Raw genomic sequence first — 23,690 nt, 5'->3', positions numbered from 1 at the left:
AACTACATTCAAGTTCAGAACAAAGGAGTTTCCGTAAAGCTGGACAACTCAATGATGAACATGTCCAGTAAGGAATTAATACTGGAAGTCCACACTGCAAATACAATACATGCACTGGAACGCAAACAGTCAGCACACGACAGATGAGATCAGCTTGGAAATGTGATGTATATATATGTACTCCCTCCGTTTCAAAATAAGTGTCTTAAGCTTAGTATAAATTTATACTAAAGCTAGTACAAAGTTAAGACAGTTATTTTGGACAGAGGGAGTATAACACAAGATATGTTTGGTTTGGTTCGTAGTCAAGATATGTACTCTTGTCACCACGTGAGATGCCGAATATCAAACACATCATGTGCTATGCTTTTGAAGTTTCAACACCAACGATATGGAAGCAAATGATGCGCCAAACATTTGGCCCCGCCGCGATCTAATCCAAACTAATCATACCGCAACACCGCATGCGCCCATCACATGGCCTTGCCTTGCGCCGACACGATGATGCCCTTCCCCTCGTCTCGCTTATAAATCCAGCAAACGGCACAGCTCAACGGCATCACTTGATCGGCACACATATCCACCACCACCTTAGCTGAGCATCACAACATCCGTATCACACATACTCCACCAAATCTCCAGCTGAAAACCAAGCGACCATGGCCGGTGCCAAGAGACTTGCTCAGCTGGCAAAGAGGGTGGAAGCACTCGGGAGGAAGAGGCTCACCGGGTCGGCCAAGGAAGACGAAGACTGCTGCACTTCTTCACCGGCCAAGGGCCACTGCGTCATGTACACGGCCGACGGGCGGCGCTTCGAGGTCCCGCTGGTGTACCTCGGCACGACGGTCTTCGGGGAGCTCCTGAGGATGTCTCGGGACGAGTTTGGCTCCGCGGCCGATGGCAAGATCACGCTGCCCTGCGACGCCGTGGTGATGGAGTACATCATGTGCTTGCTGAGGAGGAATGCCTCCGCCGCGGTCGAGGAAGCGGTGCTGAGCTCTATGCTGACGCCTTGCCACTACACTGGCTCTGTGATGCCTACCGTTGGAGCCGGCAATCAGATTTGCTGTTTGTAGCTGCTGAGGAACGGCAGGCGTAGACGCTGTTGATGTCTTCTGTCTTGAGCCTGGATAGCGTAAGATAGTTAGATTTTAAAGAAGAAAAAAGACAGACAATAGGAGAAGGAAAGTTGTATGTAAAGCAATGCGATCACCAAAGCAACAACCAGCAGTTGCAGGCTTGCAGCCATGCTTCTCTTTCGTTTTTACTTGCATATAAACTACTCCCTCCGTTTCTAAATATAAGACCTTTTAGAGATTGCACTATAAACTACATACGGATGTACTTAGACATATTTTAGAGTGTAAATTCATTTATTTTGCTCCGTATGTAGTCTCCTAGTCAAATCTCTAAAAGGTCTTATATTTTGAAACGGAGGGAGTATATGGTGAGCTGAACCAACGATTGTTGCGACTCTATTTCAGATGTCAATGGTTTCGTACTGTCACACAGAGAATACAAAAAAACAAGTTTCCATGCAATCTACTCCCTCCGTTCCTAAATATAAGTCTTTTTAAATATTTTATTAAAGGACTACATACGAAACAAAATGAGTGAATATATACACTAAAATATGTCTATATACATCCGTATGTACTTCTCTAGTGAAACCTCTAAAAAGACTTATATTTAGGAACTGAGGGAGTAGTACTGTATCATCTAAACCAGGACATTAAAATGATCAAAAAGTTGTAAACTAGTGAACTGGCTAGGTGGTACAGGAGCCGTTTTTGGACAAACCATCAGGAGAATATTTAGAAGCCATCAGTACAAGTAAGATAAAAAATACAAAATGAAATGGAAAAATTACAAAATGAAAAGAGAAAACAGGCTCACTCCGCAAGGAGCACAATGGAAATTTACTTTGGGGGGTAAAAGACACTGATGTTTAACTGTTAACGAATTACAGAATGTTCCACCCACAAAACTTTACAGAAGGTGACGACGCAATGATTTACTAAATGCCTGTCGTTATATATTCATAATCTTCAGAGATAAAGCTGGCTGAAGGCCCAAAGGGAAGTACAGAGAAAGAGCTAAGGAAGAAGGGCTACAGCCTACAAGTCAGGTAGCCCATCAAGAACTGAGATGTGACACTGTTCCGCACCAAATCAAAATGTTAAGAACACGCATTCAAGTACAACCGCAAGTTCCTTCCAACTAAGTCAGCTAGCTTCTCATCTGATAAAGGAGAGCTATTGACAACTATGGGCCCAAGGTTTCCTTCTAATTTCTTCAGTGATATACATTAATATGAACTATGTTAAAGGATGTGTCAAATGATGCATTTTTCCAGGAAATTTGTCTCTTTTGTATCACTTCCTGTGATAAACGAATCTTACATCAGAATCTACAGGGTTCCTCTCGGTCCTAACCAAAAATATATTTCAGAAGCTAAGCTATTAGCTAAGTACAAAGAGCAAATTTATGGCTGAGTGCCATTGATGGCACCGTACAGCTAGCATTGTAGCTGTGGCAGTGCCCAGCAATGGAGCTCAAGAGCGCCCTCTCGACCTCCTCAGAGGCCACTCTCCTGACCAGGCACAAGACGTACTCCATCACCATGGCATCGCAGGGCAGCGTGATACGGCCTCCCTCGCTGCCGCTGGCGAAGCCAAATTCCTCCTCAGACATCCTCAGGAGCTCGGCGAAGACCGTCGTCCCGAGGTACGCCAAAGGGACCTCGAACCGTTCTCCATCGGCGGCATACACCACGCAGTGGCCCTCATCGGCAACCACAGAAGACGATGTGCTGCAGCATTCGTCGTCGGCCGTGTCTGAGGCATGCTGCTGGCGGCGGGCACTGGCTCTGGCTGCTAACATCCGCTGGAACTTCTTGGCCAGCTGAGCAAGCTTCTTTGGAGGGGTCATGGTTGAGTCTGATATGTTCTTGGCTGGCTAAATTTCGGTTTGCCTCTGAAAGTCTGAAGGTGTGGTGTAGATTGTGATGTTGCTTTGTAGATGAGATGAAGAAGTATGTGTCGAGCAGGCCATGGATTTATAGTAGAAAGAAGAGAGGTCTCAGGGCAGAGTGCATGTGCGTATGGGTTGTGTGTAGCTATCAGCCAGAGCGTTGGGCAGGAGACAAGGCCATGAGTGCTCTGAATGCGGTGTTGTTGCAACTAGCTGCAGACAATGTGATGAAATGATTTTGATGAGATTTCTGAAGCACCATCCATATCTGAAATTTTTGTTCGGTGAGAGAGTCCCATGGGGTCCTCGTGCCATTTCCCCAGCAAACCGATCACGACGCGTGTAAGCCAGACGTCCAGCCCAAGCTCCGGCAAGTGCCAAACACTTGGCCCCAGCAGAACCTGATCCAGATCACATCATGGCACCTCCAAAACGGCAGCAGCACATGTACCATGCGTCCATGCCCACATCATTGTCTCCCTGCCCAACCATCACATGCTCCACCATGTGGGCGCTCGCTTTACCTTGACCTATAAATCCATGGCTAAGTGCCCTCAAAACACCACCACTTCTTCTGTTTTCTTCATCCACAGATAAAGGCATTTCAAGCTCCATCTCGCAAAAGAATTCCTCCTGCTTCCAGAAACACAAATAAGCCACCATGATGAGTGTCAAGAAACTCGCTCGGTTGGCCAAGAAGTGGCAGAGGGTGGCGGCTATCGGGCGGAAGAGGCTGACCTGGTCGTCGTCAACGTCAATGGAAGAAACCGAAGGGTCGTGCAGCACATCATGCCCATCGGTGGCTGGCAAGGGCCACTTCGTCGTGTACACCAATGACGGTGTGAGGTTCGAGGTGCCGCTTGCGTTCCTCGGCACGACGGTCTTCGGCGAGCTCTTCAGGATGTCCCAAGAGGAGTTCGGCTTCGCAGGTGTTCACAGTGGCAGAATCACGCTGCCTCAGCATCGGTGATGGAGTACGCCATGTGCTTGCTCAGGAGAAGTGCCTCCACAGAGATGGAGGCCGCGTTCCTCAACACCATGGCGATGCCATGCCACTATCATGTGGCAGCACATCTGGGAGTTAGCCAGCATTTTGGTGTCTGCAGCTCCTGATTAGCATCTGCAGAGATATAGGAAAATAGGAAAAGGCCATCTGTTTATGTGAAGTATTTTGATCTTTGTTAAATGACGGACAATAGTTAAGAGACAATGTTCTCCCAACGTATATACACTTTTTTGCAGTGATAAATGATCATATACAGATTTGAGGGTCCAAGCAGCAAGTGTTTGAAATTTTTCTTCTATTCAGTTGTATGAACTGAGACACAAAATGTTACAAAGAAACGCTGAAGTGGATGGAGAATCTTCACATATGCAGAAGGGAGCTGACCTTTTGGAGAAAGGCTGCTGCATTTTGTTCAACTATCAGCAAACATGCAAATGTTTAGAAATCAGGTCTGTCACACAGCAGAGCTCATCTAGACTTTGTGGTTGGCAAATGAAATTTGATTGGTACCTCTAGTTACAGCATCAGGTCACATTACAGCATGTCCACTTCCCCAAAAGAAATACCAAAGCAAAATTAATGACAAGTCCTTGGATATATTCAAGGGTGTGGCCCGGAAACACTCAACTGCCCAGCTAAATGCAAGGAAGGTACCAGGAAATAGTTGGCACACGCTATGCTAGAGACCATGCAGACCATGGGTGGACAATGAGATATGGAACTTCCCAGCAACTTGGCAGATATGCAGCAATCAAAACACTGTTAAACCAACAAGCACCTAACATGCAGTTGCAGGTGTAAGTGCACAAAGTACACCCAAAAGCAATGAAGTGAGCTCCTCTTCAGCTCACCTAATTGGCAATTACACAATTGCTGCAAAAGCATGAACTTCTAATCTCTTGATACAGGAGGCTGAACTGAATGAAACACCAAAATAAACGCTGGACCCCGGATGGCCCCACAATGCCTCTGCCCAATTCAGCAGCGAAGTTTGTTGTATGCATCTTATCACCCAGCCACTGGCCCACTATCCTTGCCTCCATAGTGCCATGGCCCAGCAGAATCAAACGATTACATTGCCTCCTTCAGGAGCCACTGTTGCACGCATCAAGCTCATGGCCTTGTCCCCTGCCCAATGCAAATTAGTCATACGTCTATGCCTATATATTCAGCGGCTAGCTAGTAGTGCACCATCACTTCATCAACAAACTCACAGGCTAAACATTTCTGAGCAACATACCTCAGAACCATGCCCAGCAGAATGAAATCTGAATGTACGGCCCGATCTTGTGGACTCCCAGGACACCGTGGATGTCGCACGCCCAAAGGTGGGCCTGTAAGCCCTCAGCCACCGTCCTGCTCTTTCTCCGTCGCTTGGGGATGCAAGCGTGGAGCAGGGGCGCGATCTCGTAGGCGTGGAGCAGGAGGAGTTTGGGTTTACATGTTATGGCAGGATCACACTGCCCTTCAATGCATCAGAGCGGTGATGGAGTATGTCATGTGCTTGCTCAGAAGAAATGCATCAGAGGAAGTAGAGAGGCCGTTCCTGAGCTCTATAATGATTCCTTGCCAATATCCAAGCAGTATGGTAATCACTGCACCAGCAGCTTGCAGTTTGTAGCTCCTGAATGTATGCCAAGCTTTTCCCTCAATTTGCATGTTTTTCCCACGACGTAAGATAGTTCAACACTGCAGAATGGAAATTACATATTAGCATACCAGCTTATTGCATCCTGCGAAGTACTCCCTCGGTAAATTAATATAAGAGTATTTAGATCACTAAAATAGTGATCTAAACGCTCTTATATTAGTTTACGGAGGGAGTACCATTAACTACAAGTCTACAACCATACATCCTTTAGGACATAGGGCGCAAGAAAGCGATTTACTTTACTCGGGATTCAAAGTACAAAAGCTAACGCCTAACAAGTACCACAACCATTAAGGGAACCAAATATATGATTATATTGTATGCTAAATAAATAAATTTCTGTTGCACTTTTCTTCAAAAAATGTACTGAATCTGTATACAAGAACAACAAATACATACCCTTTTCAGAAGAAAATAGTCCAAGGAAGTTACCATACAATATGTTCAACAACAGGGTTTATTTGATTTCTGGGTATTGTCTACAAAGCAGAAGATCAAAAGCAAATATCAGGTAGATATGTGATATCGTACTTTCTTCGGAAACTATTAAGTTTCTGATGTACTGCAAAAGGCAATTAGGACATATTCCAGCCTGCATTTTCACTTGGAATGTGGCGAGCTGACGAGAGGCCTCCCAGCTCACACAGGCAGTCTCCGGCACAAGGGAAATGGTACCCAGAAGCGTACACTTCCGATGGCAGCGACGGTGGAAGCGTTCATCTTCCAGGCAACAGACTACAGTTCCTACCTCAAGAACCTATAACCAGCTCCACTCACCTCCATCTGGGCACACGATTCCAATCCGACAGTTCTAGGTAGAGGTAGGGACAGCAGTATGCTGATCGTTCATCCAATCTTCCATCCGCATTGCCTTCGCTGTGCCATCACCGCGTTCTGCCACCTTCTGGTCAGGCACATCCTCTCCTGCTTCCTGCCCCCACATATCATACCGACAAACTTCCAGCCCATGGTTTCTTTCTACTCTCTTCAGTACTGTATACGACGAACTGCAGCAAAGGCGAAAGTATGTATCAAATAGCCAAATTTCTCTCAGTAAAATAGTATCTTTTGTATCATTTCTTGTGATAGTAGGATCTTACATCAGACTGTACAGAGATCTTCAGGTTCTAACAAAAAAATCACCAGATAAGCTAGTAGCTAAGTACAAAGAGCAAATTGATGGCTGAGTCCCATCGATGGCGCCACACAACTAGCACTGTAGTTGTGGCAATGCTCAGCAATGGAGCTCAAGAACGCCCTCTCGACCTCCTCAGAAGCCTCTCTCCTGACCAGGCACAAGACATACTCCATCACCGTGGCATCGCAGGGCAGCATGATCCTGCCTCTGTCGCTGCCGCTAGCGAAGCCAAACTCCTCCTCGGATATCCTCAGGAGCTCAACGAAGACGGTCGTCCTGAGGTATGCCAAAGGGACCTCAAACCGTTCTCCATCGGCGGCGTACACCATGCAGTGGCCCTCATTGGCAACCATAGACGACGTTGTGCTGCAGCATTCGTCATCGGCTGTGTCTGAGGCATGCTGCCGGCGGCAGGCACCGGCTCCGACAGCTAACATCCGCTGGCACTTCTTGGCCAGCTGAGCAAGCTTCTTTGGATGGTTCATGATTGAGTCTGATATGTTCCTAGCCGGCTAAACAAATGCCGCTTGGCTCCGGAAGTCTGAAAGTGTGCTGTGTAGTGTGATGTTGTTTACAGATGAGATGAAGTTTGTGTTGAGCAGGCCATGGATTTATAGTAGAAGGAAGAAAGTGGGTCTCAACTCAATGATGCATAGTAAAACATACTGATGGTTACACTCATTAGCCATAGCTTATGTCCCCAGTACTCCCTTGCTAATTGCTACCCTACTAGTATATGAAACTAGCACATGCTGTTGTCTCCACACCGGACACCGCCCAAAAACTGAAGCGCCAGCATATATAAACAAAAGCTCGTCTCATCAGAAGAAATACACCATGATCACTCCCAATGGACTTGTTCAACTGGCAAAGTGGGCACAACTTGTCATCACCTCTCTTTCTGGCCTTCCCCTGTAGTCATCAATGTTGGCACTTATCCTCAAGATACAATCTCTCGCAGTTGTCAACTGTGCTTCTAGAGACTTCTTCTCATCCTCGATAGAAAGTATAAATGCCTCTATCTCTGCAACTTTTGCCCCATCATTATTAACAAGAGCTTCTTTATATGATCGCAATGCTGTGACAAGAACAGAGGGAGCTTCTTCTGTGCCCACAGGACCATCAGTCCACACACTGTCTCCAGTAACTTTTGTTTCTAAATCTTCCTGACACGCAAAATGATTTGTGTAAGCAAGGATTCAAGTGTTTGTATGGACATATTGTGCAAGGTTATAGACACCAATGATACAAAACAGATCTTAAGAAAAAAGGTGCAGGACAGATTTATTTAGCAACGATAGAAGCAACGGAAGTGAATTAAGGACGGACTCACCTTGTTGCCTACCAAAGAAGGAGGCCACGCCATGATGTAAGGATGAGCAGAGCTTGTATACTTATTATCAAAAAGCTTGTTCAGCTTTGCTGTTTCCAGGCAGAGGGATTGGAGGGACTCGGTGCGCGCATCATACTTAGTAGACATGTACACAAAGCCCTCGATAACCGCCTCAACCTGCACTGTGGCATAACCCTCTGCTGAAATCTTAGTGGCATCAACAAATGTACTCAGCGGAAAAGTACCTTCCTGCATCCATTTCTCAACACCATCTTCACCAGTTCTCCAAAGCCAAACAATAAGCGTTTCTGTTTCTGTCTTTGCCACAGCCAGGCAGAGCTTTCCATCCTTGCTATGACCCAAACTAAATAGCACAGGGTTCATCTCTCCGGAGAATGGCGGCAAATCCACTCTAGAGAATTGCATTGTTGCAGTGTTGAGAACGAGCACATAAGCTTTACTCGTGTGTTTCCAATAAACAAATCCTTTCACCTGTGTGTAACGGTCAAACGTGAAAAAATTGTCTCCATCATCCTCAGGTTGAGGTGGCTGGGGTGTCTCCACCCACGGCAAGATCTGCCACTCCCTGGTGGCCGGTGAGAAAACAGTGAGACGCGCCGGCACTTGCCGCGGCTTGTTCCGGTGTTGGACAGAGATCATACGGGTCTCCTGGTCCTCTTCGGATAAGAAAATGAACTCAGGCAAGCCGTTGACGAGGGTCTCGTCGGTGGTCGGCGGGGGGAAGAGATGCAGTGCCTGCGTGAGGGGGTTGTAAGCAGCTACTTGGTCTGTGGCCCTGTTGAGATGGACGACGTAGCCGCCATGGCAGGTCTCTATGTGCCACCCGGGGGAGGAATCGCTGTCCTCCGGGAGGCGGGTGAGGAGGAAATCGGCGCCGCGGACGGCGGCGGCGAGGTCCGGGTCGGAGCGGCTGCGAAACGGGACGAAGGGGTGGCTACGGCAGGATTCGATGAAGAAGCCCAGGAGCTGGGGCGGGTGGAGCGCGCGGAAGCGGCGGCGGAAGGCGGGGGACGAACGGACGGCGTGGAGGAAGGTGCGGCAGGCGAGGGCGGCGCGGACGAGGCTCGGGAGGGAAGGAAGGAGGAGGAAGATCTCGTGGAGGAGGTCGTCTCCGATGGCGGTAATTGTGGTGGGAGACGGTGTCGGGCGTTTCGCCGGCGGCGCTAACCCTAGCTCTGAGGCCATGTCTGTTGAACTCGAGCTCGAAAGCAATGAAAATTTTCACTCACAAAGAAAAGAGTATTTTGCCCTTTGCCCAAACAACTCACACACTCACTGTCCACTCTTAAACATGGGAAAATTGGCTATTTGTTACTCCCTCCGTTCTACTCACTCCGTACCTAAATATAAGTCTTTTAAGATATTTCACTAGATGTCTACATACAGAGCAAAATAAATGAATCTATACTTTAAAATATGTCTATATACATCCGTATGTAGTCCACTAGTTGAACCTCTAAAAAGACTTATATTTAGGAACGGAGGGAGTAAAATATAAGACCTTTTAGGGATTTCACTAAAAGACTACATACGAAGCAAAATGAGTGAATCTATATTCTAAAATATGTTTATGTACATCCGTATGTAGTTAATAGTACAATCTCTAAAAGATCTTATATTTAGGAACGGAGGGAGTAGTATTAAGTTCGTTCGAGTTTGATCATAACTATAAAATAAAAAAAAATTGACAAAACATGGCGAGGGACTATATTGTGAGGGGTGATTAGTGTTAGGAAAAAAGAAGAAGACCTCATGTACACACGTCCTATATGTCAATACGTGTACAAGTAGGAGCCTGGTGACCGGCCCATAACTACGTTTCACCCCTCCATTCAGACCTAACCGTCGCAACTGGCAACACCTCTTCAACCCTATGCGACGAACTCTTCATCCGGTGCGCCGACGGTGAGCGAGTCAGAGCCTCTACAGTCAATCGAACGTTCGGTTAGCCGTTCACAGGTCTTCAACGTTGTTTCTCATCCATGTAAGTAGTACTCGTACTTGCCAGCATGTCGGTAGCCACTCACAATTTGGCTAGTACTCGGATGGTATGTTAATCTTTCCATGTACAAGTCGGACTAGCCGCTTACAAATACTTAGTCGTATGCAAGGTAGCCCATAACCGGAATATAATCTGCTTAGAATAATTTATCATTGTTTGGATGCAACATAGTCCATAGCTAGTTTATTGGTCCTGTAATGCATGCATGCATATTGGTCATGGAACTAATTAGTGTTTGGTGTTATCGCTGTCGCAGATGACTGTTCATGAGATATAGAGGGTGATTGGATCCAAGGGACTAAAACTAGCCTGACTAAAAATAGTCTCTTTAAGAGGCTAAAGTTCCAAGCACCCGTGACTAAAGAGAGGCTAAAACTAGTCTTGAGGCTAAAATCTTGTAGTCAGGGGTACCCCTACTAAAATGTGGGTTAGTCCTCTCTCTCCTCATTTAACTCCTCTCCTTTAACACATGCGAGTTCTGGATTGGAGGGTTTGGAGGATAATAAATGCTAATTAACTTGATTTTAGTCTGTTTAGTATTTGGATTCAAACATGGGTGAGGCTAGGAAGTTTTAGTCTCACTATTTTTAGTCATGGGACTAAAACGTATCCAAGCACCCTCATAACATGCTTCTTCCTTGAAACTGAAACAGAGTGAGGAGTAGGAGAGTTAAGATGGAACCAGTTAACAGGTAACACCACCTTTTTTTCCTCTACAACTTCATTCTTGTCCTGTTGATTTCGCATTACATGTAAGTACCACCTGTTTGTGACCTTTATATTTTTCCTTGTCGTGTATGGCTAACAGTGATGTACAACCTGGTAGTTTTTCGTCCACAGCGACGATGACCTTCAGCGGGGTTGATTGATCAACTCTGGTGATACATGATGAAACATATGATTCCAGTGTTCATGTCGAGGAGGACAAGATGTATGATTTTCTTGGACTGAAAAAGCTAAATGAGAGCGTCGTGTTATTGCGCGAGGTTGATAATGATGCTAACACCGCTAATATTGATGTTATTGCGCGAGGTTGATAATGATGCTAACACTGCTAATGTTGGTGCCGATATCAAGAATGTTGATGCCAAAGACATTGATGGTGCAGCCTTATCCATTGATGATGGCACATCCAAAGAGCAGTTCATTATCTTTGATAGGGATAATCCAAAGATGATTGTAGGAGACACTTTTCCTTCAATGGATTCCTTTAGAATGTCAGTCAAACATTATGCTATTAAGAAAGAGTTTGACATCAAGATAAATATGTCTCAGCCCAAAAAGTATATGGCTATTTGTAAGGGTTCTGAAGATGGAAACTGACCTTGCAAGGTTACAACTAAAAGGAAGCAAGAGGGGAAAATAATGGTGGTATGTATTTACTTCTATTCATGCGTTCCTATTTTACTTCTGTAGATGGATCTGTGTACGCGTGAGATTTTCTTTTTTTCCCTAACACTAAACATCCCTCACAATATAATCCCTAATTAATATTTTATTAAAAACAATTTTGTACTCCCTTCATCTCAGTTTATAAGTCCGGCACGTGTACCTAGGTCGTTAATTTGATCAACTTAATGATAAGCATATATTACGAAAGATATATCTTTAAAAACTTTAGATGTTCTATTTTCTAATGATATAATTTTTATATTAAACAATACTCCCTCCGTTCCTAATTATAAGTCTTTTTAGAGGTTTTACTAGAGGACTAGCTACGGATGTATATAGACATATTTTAAAGTATTGATTCACTCATTTTATTCTGTATGTAGATCCTTAGTAAAATCTCTTAAAAGACTTATATTTAGGAACAGAGGGAGTAGATTTTATATAAGTTAAATTGACAACCTGGGTACACGTGCGAGCCTTCTAAACTGTGACGGAGGTAGTAGTTACTTCCTTTGATCGGAAATACTTGTCTTAGAAATGAATAAAATGGATGTATCTAGAACTAAAATAAGTCTAGATACATCTATTTCCAGAACAAGTATTTCCGGTTGAAGTCCATTTCCAGGACAAGTATTTCCGGTTGAAGTCCATGTCCAGAACAAGTATTTCCGGTTGAAGGAACTTAATAACAAATACGTAGTCAATTTTCCCACCACCGCCACCACGAGAGAAACAAAACAAAGGGGAAAGGCACTTCTCGGGGGTCCCCTCCGCAATCCTCCCGTCGTCTCCACCAAAGCAAAGCAGAGGAGTAGGAATCCCGGTTGAAGGATGACGACGGCGGCGCGGCCGACGTGGGCGCCGGCCAAGGGCGGGAACGAGCAGGGGGGCACCCGCATCTTCGGGCCCTCCGGGAAGTACTCCTCCCGCGACCTCGCCGCCCACACATCCCTCAAGCCCAGGTAGGTAGATTCAAAATCCAATCGTCCGTCTGCCCCCACCCGCGCTCCGATTCCGATTCCGATTCCGATTCCAGTTCCAGTTCCATGCCCTGCCTCGTGCCTCGAATCGAATCCTCCGTCTGTTCTGGTTAGGGATATCGCGCCCGCGCCCGCGCCCACGCCGTCTATGCAATTGGGGGCGGGGGCGGGGAAAGGGTGCTAGGGTTCCAGATCGGGGTGTCTGGTCTCGTCCATCTCCGCGCGGTAGAATTAATTGCTGGCCATCGCTAGCAGCCTCGTCGGTTGCCCGGATGGATTAGGTTAATCCCAACCCAATAAGCCCAGCTAGTACCTGCAGTTCACTGCAACGGCACAATTACTTATCAACGAACATAGTGCTGTATGTATTAATGTGAGCGAGCCTTTTTCGTGCAGTGACCTAGGATAGTCGAGCAAAATATAGCTGTTTGCTATCTTCATCTACATAGAACAAACACCTATTCTGCCTGCTGCTCCATCAAGAGAGTGAATCTGTAAGTAGATGGCTTATCATGATTCATATGTTCCTCATTGTGGTTGTGGGCTTTTTTAGTTAACCATAATCTGTAACTAACACTATATGGCTAAACTATTGCATCAGGCTTCACATGATTAATTAATTGCTTGCCCCTGTCAACCATGAATGGAATTAGCAGATAATATATATATATATATATATATATATATATATATATATATATATATATTATTTTTCTGAGTATCTCCCTCTCAATACTTCCCCTTCTTATGTGCAGAAAAGAGGGCCAACAAACTCAAGAGGAGGTACAAAAGAGGAATCTCAGGGACGAACTTGAGGAGCGTGAACGCAAGCACTTCTCATCCAAGGATAAGTCCTATGTTGGTAATACCTCCGGGTCCATCTGCACTTCCTTCGTCATTTATGCAATAGTGCTTTGCCGTATCCTTTCTTCTGTGATGTTTGTCCTTCGTCGTTGCCTTGTAGGAGTACCTGTGAACTGTGATTGATTAGTTCAACCTCTTTTTTCTTGCAGATGAGAGGGACCGGCGAAAAAGTTCGAGCTTGCTCTTAGAAGGTCAGTGACAACCTTGAAGCTTTAGCAAAGGCTGTTTAGTGTTTATGTTCCAAGGCAGCATAATAATTTACTTCGTTCTTCTGGTAATTACAGGTTCAAAACGGGATGAGGATAAGATAGTTCCACGTGAAATTGATGCAGACGACTCTGACGTGGAGCTCAAAAGTGATGATGAAAGGTCTGTTTAATTTTTGCTCATTAGTTTATCAACCACACACATTCAAAATGGCGATGGGACTCTCTTGCTGTTAACTGATACATCTTCTAACTGCATGAATAAGTTGTATTATTTTGGATTGGGGCTGAAACTGTTCAATGTGTGTTATCTACCATAAACTTTGGTATTGGGTGTTATACACATTCTTATGCTGGCTAGCATGCTTTTCATGGTACTCCCTCTGTTCCTAAATATAAGTCTTTTAAGAGATTTCACTACGGACTACACACGGAGCAAAATGAATGAATCTACACTCTAAAGTATGTCTACATACATCCGTATGTAGTCTTTAGTTGAATCTCTAAAAAGACTTATATTTAGGAACGGAGGGAGTAGATGTTTACAACAATACAATATGGTAAAATAGCAAAAAAGAATAACGCAGAAATTGATATTTTTTTGGGACTGAGCTGTTTATCTGGGCCCAGATTCGTAGTTCAGCTGATTATCTCAACTTACTCTATGTCTTGCTCATCAAATTGAAACTTTTATTCAGCGACGATGATGATGATGACGATGACACCGAGGCACTAATGGCAGAGCTCGAAAGAATTAAAAAAGAAAGAGCTGAGGACAGGTTTAGAAAGGTTTGTTGTTTTCTTCTCCGTATTATCATTTTGAGGCGCTCTTCTTCTTTGGGATTAGAGAATTAATATGAAGTCACGTTTGTTTGCTGCAGGAGCGTCAGCAAGCAGAAGAAGAGGCCAAGATGAAGGAGGCTGAGCTGATGCGAGGAAACCCATTGATTAATATGAATAACTCTGGCTCCTTCAATGTGAAGAGAAGGTTAAGACAGTGATGCCTAGTGTATCATATTATATGCTTCTTTTATGTTGTGGTGCCTTTTTTTAAAGAAAAAATAATGCTTCCATGCTTTATGCTGAGCTTAATCCTGCTCATATATGTGTTTGTCGCAGGTGGGATGATGATGTTGTATTCAAGAACCAAGCTCGTGGAGAGACTAAGACACCGAAACGGTTCATCAACGACACCATCAGAAGTGATTTCCACCGCAAGTTTCTGCATAGGTACATGAAATGATGCTGCTGTACACTTTATGTTGCCTGGGCAGTATGCATGCTGGAAGAGCCTGTGATGTTTCATATTCTGAAGATCGATTTGTATGACATAACTGTAACATCCATGTTACCTGTATGGTGATATGTTTACCTTGTTCCTAAGAGTAAAGAAAAGAACCCACTGCTTGTGTTTATTGATGCTTTGCCGTGATGTCAGGATCTTCTGTTAATATCGATTACTCCCTCCGATCCAAATTAATCGAAGGGAGTACTTGAATTCTTTCAGACTCGCTTTGACCTGGAAAATATGTATGTTTGTGTGACTGCCCAGCACTGTCTTGGAAAATGTTTATATTTTTTGCCGAATTCATTGAGCGCTTGAAACACCAATTTTCTTATCGGCCTTCTCCTGGGAAAATGATTTTAACTGAACTAGCAACCAAAGTTCCTTCTCTATTTGATTGCTTTCTGGTTTGGCTGGATGGACAGCTAGTGAGTTTAGCCGAGCAAATTGGCAGGTTACCCTTTGCCTCTGTTTCTCATGGCATTGGAGTCGTTGTGCTGCTCGGAGATTAACATCCTGGTTCTCCATTGTTGGCTGGCCACTTTTTCCATGGCTGGTTGGAAGGGGCTAAGGGTAACATTTATTTTCGCTCCTTGTTTAATTGGTCGATGAGTTCTGCTTGTATGGTTGCATCTGCTGTATTCTTGTCAGATCTGCATAGAAGATGTCTTGATTTTGTTGATTGATGTTGAGATAATGTTGCTTATTATCGTATTTGAATGAAGGAGTAGCTTGTTTTGATTATAATTTTTTTTCTCTGTTCTTAGGATTTTTTCTTTTGTTACACGCAAATTGAGCTTCTATTTGCTTGCTGCCCCCTAAGGGGAAAAAGGTATTACATGAGCCTGAAATCGAAGTTATGTTTTTTATTTGTTTCCTGCTGTTTGATTACTGCCTGATTTGCGGTTAGTGTAGAAGTAGCTGAGAGTTTTAGCCGAGCAAAATGGCAGGTTACCTTATGCCTCAGTTTCTCATGGCATCTGGGTCGTTGTGCTGCTCGGAGATCCATCACTCCTGGTTCTTTGCAATGTTGCTGGCTACTTAATTACCTTGGGGCTGGTGAGCGGAGCTGGGTGAGCATATTCTCTGTGGCTGAATTAGTAAGTTGGTCTCTGCAGTTCTCTTATTGTCCTGTGATTGAAATCGTCTTTGTTGGCCATGGCTGAACTTATCTGCTGTTTTTTTCAATTTTGTTGGTTGATATGCTCAAGTTTTGGCTGCCTCTAATTTGTTATCTACTCCATGTTTTTCTTATATCGCGGGACGGAGGGTAGTACTACTTGGAGTTTTTCCTGACCATGTTTTTCATTTAAAAAAATGGGTTTGTTGGACACTTGGTTACTTTCTGATTAAGCTAGACCGAAGTTGTGGGATTTTATGTGAGCAAAACGGCACGCTACTCTTTGCCTCTTCTTCTCATGGCATTGGAGTTGTGCTGCTCGGAAATCCACCACTCGTAGCTCTCCACTGTCCATGCATGCCCACTCTATGAGGTTGGTCGAGATGCCTAGGGTAATATTAATCTCCCCCTTGTTTCATTGTGTTGAGTTAATTTTGCGTGTATTAATCCGTGTTGGGCCGAGATCAAGATCAAGGTGCTGCAAATTCTGTTGTTCTCGTTGATTGATATATGGTCGCTTGTTATCGAATGCAGTAGATCCTGTTATTTCCTGGCCTGTCTGCCTGCAAATCATCAAACTGGAAGAATCCTTGCTGCTCCGTTTGCACTATTTCGTTGGCTGGCAATATGTAGATCTCCCGCCTGCCTCTCGCTTTTTTTGGGGGGTTGGGGGTTGGGGTGATCCACCTGTTGTTGCTGCTGCATTCAAATAGTGCAACACGGTCATGTCTAGAACGTCTTACAGAAGTGATCGGAGGGAGTATCCTAACGAGACCAAGGACCGCCAAACACCATCCAAAACTGAGCCCTCTCTCTTTGCCCCAGTTTTGAGGGTGGTGTTCTATTGCTGTTTCCTCTCCTACCCACCTTACCAACTTGTAAGATTATGCTTTGATGCTATGATGTAATATGAGAGGGCATGGCATATCGGTAAGGATTATGTTTGTTACACGTTTGGAATTAATGATAGTGGAACAATGAGTTTAATTTGGTGATCTTTTTCTTTTCTTGAGAAAAGTTGTCATGTGAGGTAATTGGGCCAGGTAAAAACTGGCACATATACTCTTCATATGCTGATAACCTGCTAATAATCTTCAAAGATAAGCAAGGTGGGAGGTTTCCATTACAACACCAAGCAAGTTGAATAATAACCAGCATGTTGACGAAAGCACGGGCATGAAATGCTATTTCTTCTGCTTACATAAAATCTATGCCAAAATAAACAAAACCCACCAAAGTCACAGCTGCTTCAGTTCATCTGATGCTCACAGGATCGAATTGTGCATCCCAAAATGTTCATACATTATGTTTAAGACTATTTACGAAAAAAGAAACATTAGGTGATTAGTAGAAGGGGCCTCAAGCAAGCACAGAGAACAAGAAAACCAACACTATGTTTCATGCATGGCCATGTCATCTGGAAAAGGTCAAATAATATTCCATATCAAGAAGCCAATGCGCCATCCCCATCTACCGTCCAGGAGAATGCGCATCCACTGGCATCCGGTTGCCATCTTACAGTAGACAAGCATTTTCAAAAACACTAACAGCCACAATCTAGCATGTACGTTTCCGAGTCTCCATTACTACAAAAACAAGCGCCTGATGTTAGTTCATTGCCCCCGGTCTTCCTTATCATCCAGAATCCCTACTAGTGATGAAAAGTAATATCCAGAAACGGCAGTCTGCAGTTTAACAGCAACTTCATGTGCATTGCTTAAACTTGTCGTCACCCTCGTAATCCGAACCCTCATCGTCTTCGTCTGACTCCTCCTGCACCTGCTTAGGCACTGCTTCGCTATTGGGCTCCTCGCCACCGCCGCTTGGTTTGGCCCGCTTTTCATTCTTGCGCTGCTTCTTCTTTTGGCGTTTCAGGCGCTTCTTGGATGTACGATCCTCGGCTGCTTTTAGCCTCTCCTCCCTCCGCAGGTTGAACTCGGCCACCTGTTTCCTCTTTTCGTAATCAGTCTCCATCCTCGTTATTCGGTCCTGTTCTCTTCTCCTCATTTGCCGATACTGTCAAAAACAAGAGTGCTTACAGTTAGTTAAACCATCAGATTATTAACTACCAGTGTGTTTCCATTCAAGTTCTCAAAATTATTCATATCATAAAACTTGAGAAATCTGGAGCTAGCTGATTTGTATATACAAAAGAAATCAGTGAATAAGATAGTTGAGAACACATCAAGAAAATGTTTGCTCTAGCTCTCTGAATGCTGGAACAGGAGGAATCAAATACAAATATCATGTATTTCAGCTGCTATGATGTCACCCGAAACAAGGATTTGATAATTCTGGTGAACAAGCATGACAGACAAAATATATCTTGAGTTTATTATTATCACGAGCCTCAAAGAGAGCAGAATTCGAATGAACGTGTATACAGTCTCAGCAAGACAATCTCCAGTTCTCCACACACAAGTCAATTGCAGTTTTAAAGTTAAACTAGGATTCCGCCCACAAGTCAACATCAGTACTTCATTTTAACGACTCAAATGAAGAGTTGAGTAGCAAAGCACTAAATCTTCTCCTGGTAGGCTGGTAGCAATTCTGGCATCCGTCCTATTTCAGCACTCTTACTGGAACTTCAGATTATCAAGCGATAATGCCTATGAGCTAAGCCAAAAATACAAAGATCTTGTATCTGACCCCTTCTCTTATATCACATCATAACTTAACAGACCTTTACCTTTTATCAAACTGTGGTCATTCGTCAGCCTTATAACCTCCCCGTTGATAAGTGATGCAGCAAAACATATTCTTTTCATTTTTCGTATTCAGTAATGATAGCTTAGAATCCAAAACGACTTGCATTCTACATATTCAAGAATCATGCAAGTTTTAATCATCTTGTTGTTTTGGTATAGCCAACTGCATACACAAAATTTACTCAAGTGCTTTCAATACTGTCAGTATTCTTAAGAACATCAACAGGTAAAGGGTCTTGTGTACATGCGTTTTTTTTCCGAAGGCACCATGTTTGTTTTTCCTTATATAGACGCCAAAGAACTATTTAGAATCAATAATTCATGTTCAGATGAACCATAGACCCTAAATTTTCTTCAAGAAAAAACCAATAAATGGCAACTTCACCAGAACATTGCAACCATTTAGAATCAATAATTCATGTTCAGATGAACCGTAGACCCAAAAGTTCTTTAAAGAAAAAATCAATAAAATGGCTACTTCACCAAAATATTGCAAGCATCTACTCAAGTGCTAATTGACAAATAAATTTTATCATAGCCATAATGTAGAGTTATATGTGATCTCATCCGCATAATAAGGAAAAAAAATGGTTCAATCTGACACTTAGTTTCGCTGAATTCTCCACTTGTGAGAGGGTGGGAGAGAGAAACAGTACCTGGTGGAAGTCACCAGAGCCAGAACCAGCAGAGGACCCAGAGGTGTTGCTGGCACGGACGGGGACATTCTCCATGATGCGCCTGAGCTTCACCTCTATGTCCTCCTCATCCTCCCGCAGCTTGACCCCTCCCGAGCTCTTTCCTCCACCCTCCACCAGCGCCAGCTGCTTTCCACTGTCACCTACAGAATCCCTTGCCACTAGTTCGCCACCAGAAACCCTTGCGGGTGGTGCCATTGGGACTAGCTGCTGCATATTGCTATCCTTAACAGGATCTGACATTGTTGATACTAGCTCCACCTGCGGATCTGCCTGCATAGAACAGAATGTTGAAGCATGAGCTAGGGATAAGAATTCTTCTAAGTTTATGTTGGACATGTTCACAATACCATAACAGATGCCATAATGGACCTGGAAATAGCAAGAACAGAGTGATGACTGGAAGGGAGGAATCTACGGAACATGACAAATCTAAGTACTAAATGAATGTACAGTAACAACTAGTAATACTTTTCCATCCTCCAACCTCGTGAAAAAGTAAAACGCAACTATGTGTAAGTTTTCCTGGCTAGTAGAGCCAGCAAATACACATCAAGACATGGACCATGTCCTACGCAGATGAAGCAGATACCCTCTCCTAATGAATCAACGCTATCTAAGATGTGACCCTATCTATCTGTCCCCTAAGCCTGGTTACCTTTGGACTAGATGTAAACTATATGTGATAATGAAATTCAGGATCCCTGGTTTGTAATTGTAACTGCAATTGTATCCAAGAGATACAAGATTTGCAGCGCGGTGCACAATCAACGAAGGGAGGCATCACATTAACAAGGCAAAGCATCCCGAATTCAACCTGATTCAAGCTCACATGCTATGCTAACTAAATGAAAAGTGCAAGGCCTGAGGGATTCCTAAAGTATTCAGAAAGAAAATGAGCTTCTATCAGAGCAGACAGGCCAGGCCGCCGCCGCCGCCTGGACGGCCTGAAGCAGCTCGGAGAGAAAAGAATCGTGGAGTGTTAGGGATTTCACACCGCCGAGAGGAGGAACCAGGCTGGATGGAACCCCTGCCCGCTTCACTGCTGTCGAGCTGAGCAGGGAAAGAGGCGCGGCCCCTGGAACTGGAGGGAGGAGACTCCTGCTGGTCACCGTTGCGGACGGGGCAGGACGGGAGTGTGGCGGAGGCCCGCCGGTGGGGGCGTGGAGGAGGACGACGGGCCGGCGGCTGGGTGGAGGAGGACCGAACGATAGCTGTGGAAATAAGCTCCCGTGGAAATAAGCTGCTGTGAGAATAAGCTCCAGATAATAAGCTAGCCAGTTCTTTTGAGTGCCTGTTTTCTCAGCTTATTTGTGGTATGATCAGGGAAAAGTCTGTAATGCCCTTTGGTTATATTGTTTGTTCGGATTAATTGATACTGCGCTATTATTTATTATTTCGTTGCCCATATGAATATAAATTCGACTTTGAAACATGTCATAATCGAACATAAAGGAGGATCATTGTCTCGCATACGAATATCATACATGCATCATTGTCTCATGTACGAGTACGAGTACTTGAGAAGAAGTACTGAATAAAAAATATCTTTAAATTATTAGTACATGATACTGCCAACAAAAGCATGCACCTTAGAGCTAAGCATCAAGGAGCAGAAACCATCCACACAATCTATATCAAAATTATTTCTTTCGTATGAGCTGCTGTAAGAAATCCCAAAAAATACCACACAGGAGCTGCTCACCTTGCTGCCTCACACGAGGGGAGAGGGAACGGTGGTGGGGCGGCGGAGGAGTGGGTCGCCGGACCGGGTCGAGGGGAGGGAGGGGTGGGGTGCCGCCCGCGGGGACGGAGGGGGCGTTGCCGGAGTGGGTGAGCCGCGGGGAGGGACTGGACCGGGCCGAGGTCGGGGCGGCGGCGCAGGGGAACCCTAGGGAGAGAGCAGAGCCACCTCGTAGGTGAGTGAGTCTGGGAGGTGCTCGCGCGAGGTGGGAGTTGGGTGCGGGGAGCTAGCAGCAGTTTTTTCCGCGGTGGCAATTTGGCCGTAATTAACACCAAACAACATAACCCTCTCGGATACCTGTTCGATTCACTTCCGGGAAGCTGCGGCCTGCGGGAAGCCACCAGCCAGCACCTTTTTCCCATTGCACTTGCCTACGAGGTGAAAATAAGGTAGCTTTTTCTAAATCAGTTTTTTCTTTTAACTTCTGGCTTATTTTAACAATAAGTTGTATAATGCTATTTTCTCCGTCCTAAAATAAGTTGTATAATGCTATTTTCTCCGCGCGCGGTGGACCTGGTCTACAGTCAAATAAGCAATTGGTCAACTAGTTAACGTGGGAGCTCCTAATCGCCGAGTTAAGCGAACAAAATGTGAACATAAAAAGTTTATAAAAGCAAAAAATGCTTCATAAATTTTAAAAGAAAATATAACGCATTCGAAAAATTCACTGTGATATAAAAAAAAATTCACGGATTTTGGAAATTAGTTCATGAAATTGGAAAAAAGTTCGTTCAACTCGAAAAAAAGTTCACAAATCTTAAAGAAGTTCATCAATTTCAGAAAAAGCTCATCAAATTTCCAAAAAAATCATCAAAATTTGAGAACAGTTCATAGAATATTAATTAGAAAATTCGTAATTTTTTGAAAAGGGTTCAGTGATTTGGAAAAAAGTTTTTTCGTTTGAAAAAAGTTAATAGAAAAAGGTTGCGCTTTAAAAAAAATATATATAAAAAATAAAATGGAAATGAAAAAGCAATAAAAAGAGTAAAGAAAAGAAACAAAAAAATATAAAGAGAAAAAACGAAGAAAAATCAGTCCTAGGAAAATATAAATGAAAAAACCCCATCTAGGAAGCTTTGAGAAACTTCACAAAACCGAAAAATGTCCCTCCCGTTGGGCACGCGCCGGTTAAGAAAAATGCACTTGACGCCTGCAGCGTCAAATAGGATTTGCCTCAACGTGTCCAACCGAGTGAGTGAACGGGATGATGTGTGTTGGGTTGGCACGCGAGGAGGCACATTAGTGCGAGTTGAGAAACTTAACATTTAATTTGCTGAACATGAGTTCTCAACTATCACTAATGAATGAGTAAACATGTGCAAGTTGAATTCAAGTATGAACTATTTTATTTGAACACTTGATGTTTGGATTGTATTATTTGTTTATATTTGAACTACTGTTGCTTTTGAATATTTGCACTACTTGAAGTATTATTTATGCTATATCTGTGTAAGAATTTTGAGTGTTCACCACTTGAAATAAGACGTTAGCTATCTCAAAAAACAATCAACGACTAAAAATAAAGAATTTTGAGTGTTCGGACAAAGAAAAAAGAAAAAAGAGGCGGACGTTTGGTGCACATGGTTAAATGGCCGGCCTTGGTATCTGTCTCCACGGACGTCTAGTGTGTTCGATTCAGAATACGCCATTGAAGATGACTTATTGGATGAAAAAATATCATCTCTTTTTGCCATTTTGTTCATCCATGAGGTGGTAGGGGGTTTAGGGGCAGGTCCAGTTATAATACATACTTAGTTGTTCCTTTCATTGTTACTCAGGCAAATCCATATGAGCAAGAAGACACGAAGGGCTAGTTTCGTCTAGGCTAGAGGCCGAGCAGAAGAAGAAGCCCCACCGAAGTTTGCCCAAAGAGTCTTCAAGGGAACATACGCTTAGCGTACATAAAACATGGTTTAAACTACAATCTTAGAGCATCTTCAATAGTTCATGTAAAAAACTCCTCGTAAAATGTCCATATAATTTGGCCGCCTGAGCCGGCGGGATCACCCGCCTCGCCAGCCACCCGATTAGCCCGCCAGGGGCCGTTGGATATTTGGATGAGAATCCCAAGCCGTCTTCTCTTTTCACACCTCACAGTTGCATCTTGCATGCACGCGTTTGCATCCCGTCCTCGCAGCGTCATATTACCATCTGACCACCCTCAACCGCTCGCCAAGTTCATCACATCGCGCATCCCCATGCAAATAGCCGCCATCAAAGCAACCCTTCGTGGCCTCCCATGCCACAATGCAAGACCACCCGCGTCATCAGTCATTGAAAGCACCGTTGAAAGCACCGTCCCAGCATCAACATTACTCTCTCCGTCACGGTTTAGAAGGCGTGCATGCAAATTCTCTAGAACCTAGGTGGTTATTGATTGGTTGTAAAATGAGTTAAAAAAATAACATTCACACTATGGATGCATATAGAAGTACTAGTACAACAGAGTACTAATTAGCTGCTAGGAGTAAATGCAATGCGTCTTAAACCTTGTGTGTTGTGGAAATGCACGCAAGCTTAACCGTGTCTTCTAAACCGCGACGGAGGTAGTAGTGTGTTGTGCACCGAGTGC

At 44.1% G+C, this 23,690-nt stretch overlaps 5 protein-coding genes and 2 pseudogenes across 5 annotated transcripts; 3 read left to right on the top strand and 4 right to left on the bottom strand.

The window, feature by feature from the left end:
• The first annotated feature begins 209 nt into the window (after window positions 1-209).
• LOC123451783 (auxin-responsive protein SAUR36-like) lies at window positions 210-1,151 on the top strand. Its single transcript, XM_045128319.1, has one exon. It carries the CDS (start codon window positions 660-662, stop codon window positions 1,074-1,076), a length of 417 nt encoding a protein of 138 aa, XP_044984254.1. The 5' UTR covers window positions 210-659; the 3' UTR covers window positions 1,077-1,151.
• Window positions 1,152-2,279: 1,128 nt separating this feature from the next.
• LOC123451780 (auxin-responsive protein SAUR36-like) lies at window positions 2,280-3,048 on the bottom strand. Its single transcript, XM_045128317.1, has one exon. It carries the CDS (start codon window positions 2,929-2,931, stop codon window positions 2,467-2,469), a length of 465 nt encoding a protein of 154 aa, XP_044984252.1. The 5' UTR covers window positions 2,932-3,048; the 3' UTR covers window positions 2,280-2,466.
• A 48-nt stretch (window positions 3,049-3,096) lies between these two features.
• LOC123451781 lies at window positions 3,097-4,194 on the top strand (annotated as a pseudogene).
• Window positions 4,195-6,788: 2,594 nt separating this feature from the next.
• LOC123397066 lies at window positions 6,789-7,590 on the bottom strand (annotated as a pseudogene).
• On the bottom strand, window positions 7,545-9,366 carry LOC123451779. The gene is made up of 2 exons (XM_045128315.1): window positions 8,102-9,366; window positions 7,545-7,934 (listed from the first exon to the last, which is right to left on the bottom strand). Exons 1-2 carry the CDS (start codon window positions 9,305-9,307, stop codon window positions 7,629-7,631), a joined length of 1,512 nt encoding a protein of 503 aa, XP_044984250.1. The 5' UTR covers window positions 9,308-9,366; the 3' UTR covers window positions 7,545-7,628.
• A 2,904-nt stretch (window positions 9,367-12,270) lies between these two features.
• LOC123451777 (protein CWC15 homolog) lies at window positions 12,271-14,981 on the top strand. The gene is made up of 7 exons (XM_045128313.1): window positions 12,271-12,478; window positions 13,252-13,358; window positions 13,510-13,551; window positions 13,645-13,729; window positions 14,265-14,355; window positions 14,448-14,554; window positions 14,686-14,981. The coding sequence occupies exons 1-7, from the start codon at window positions 12,348-12,350 to the stop codon at window positions 14,807-14,809; spliced, it is 687 nt and encodes a 228-aa protein (XP_044984248.1). The 5' UTR covers window positions 12,271-12,347; the 3' UTR covers window positions 14,810-14,981.
• A 2,369-nt stretch (window positions 14,982-17,350) lies between these two features.
• On the bottom strand, window positions 17,351-21,286 carry LOC123451778 (PRKR-interacting protein 1 homolog). Its single transcript, XM_045128314.1, has 3 exons — window positions 21,080-21,286; window positions 19,336-19,647; window positions 17,351-17,987 (listed from the first exon to the last, which is right to left on the bottom strand). Exons 2-3 carry the CDS (start codon window positions 19,615-19,617, stop codon window positions 17,676-17,678), a joined length of 594 nt encoding a protein of 197 aa, XP_044984249.1. The 5' UTR covers window positions 19,618-19,647; window positions 21,080-21,286; the 3' UTR covers window positions 17,351-17,675.
• Between the last annotated feature and the right edge of the window lie 2,404 nt (window positions 21,287-23,690).

This window comes from Hordeum vulgare, chromosome 5H (genome assembly GCF_904849725.1).
Source record: "Hordeum vulgare subsp. vulgare chromosome 5H, MorexV3_pseudomolecules_assembly, whole genome shotgun sequence".
NCBI classification, from domain to species: domain Eukaryota; kingdom Viridiplantae; phylum Streptophyta; class Magnoliopsida; order Poales; family Poaceae; genus Hordeum; species Hordeum vulgare.
The sequence above is the reverse complement of the archived record's forward strand: the minus strand, read 5'-3'. Positions and strand labels throughout refer to the sequence as shown.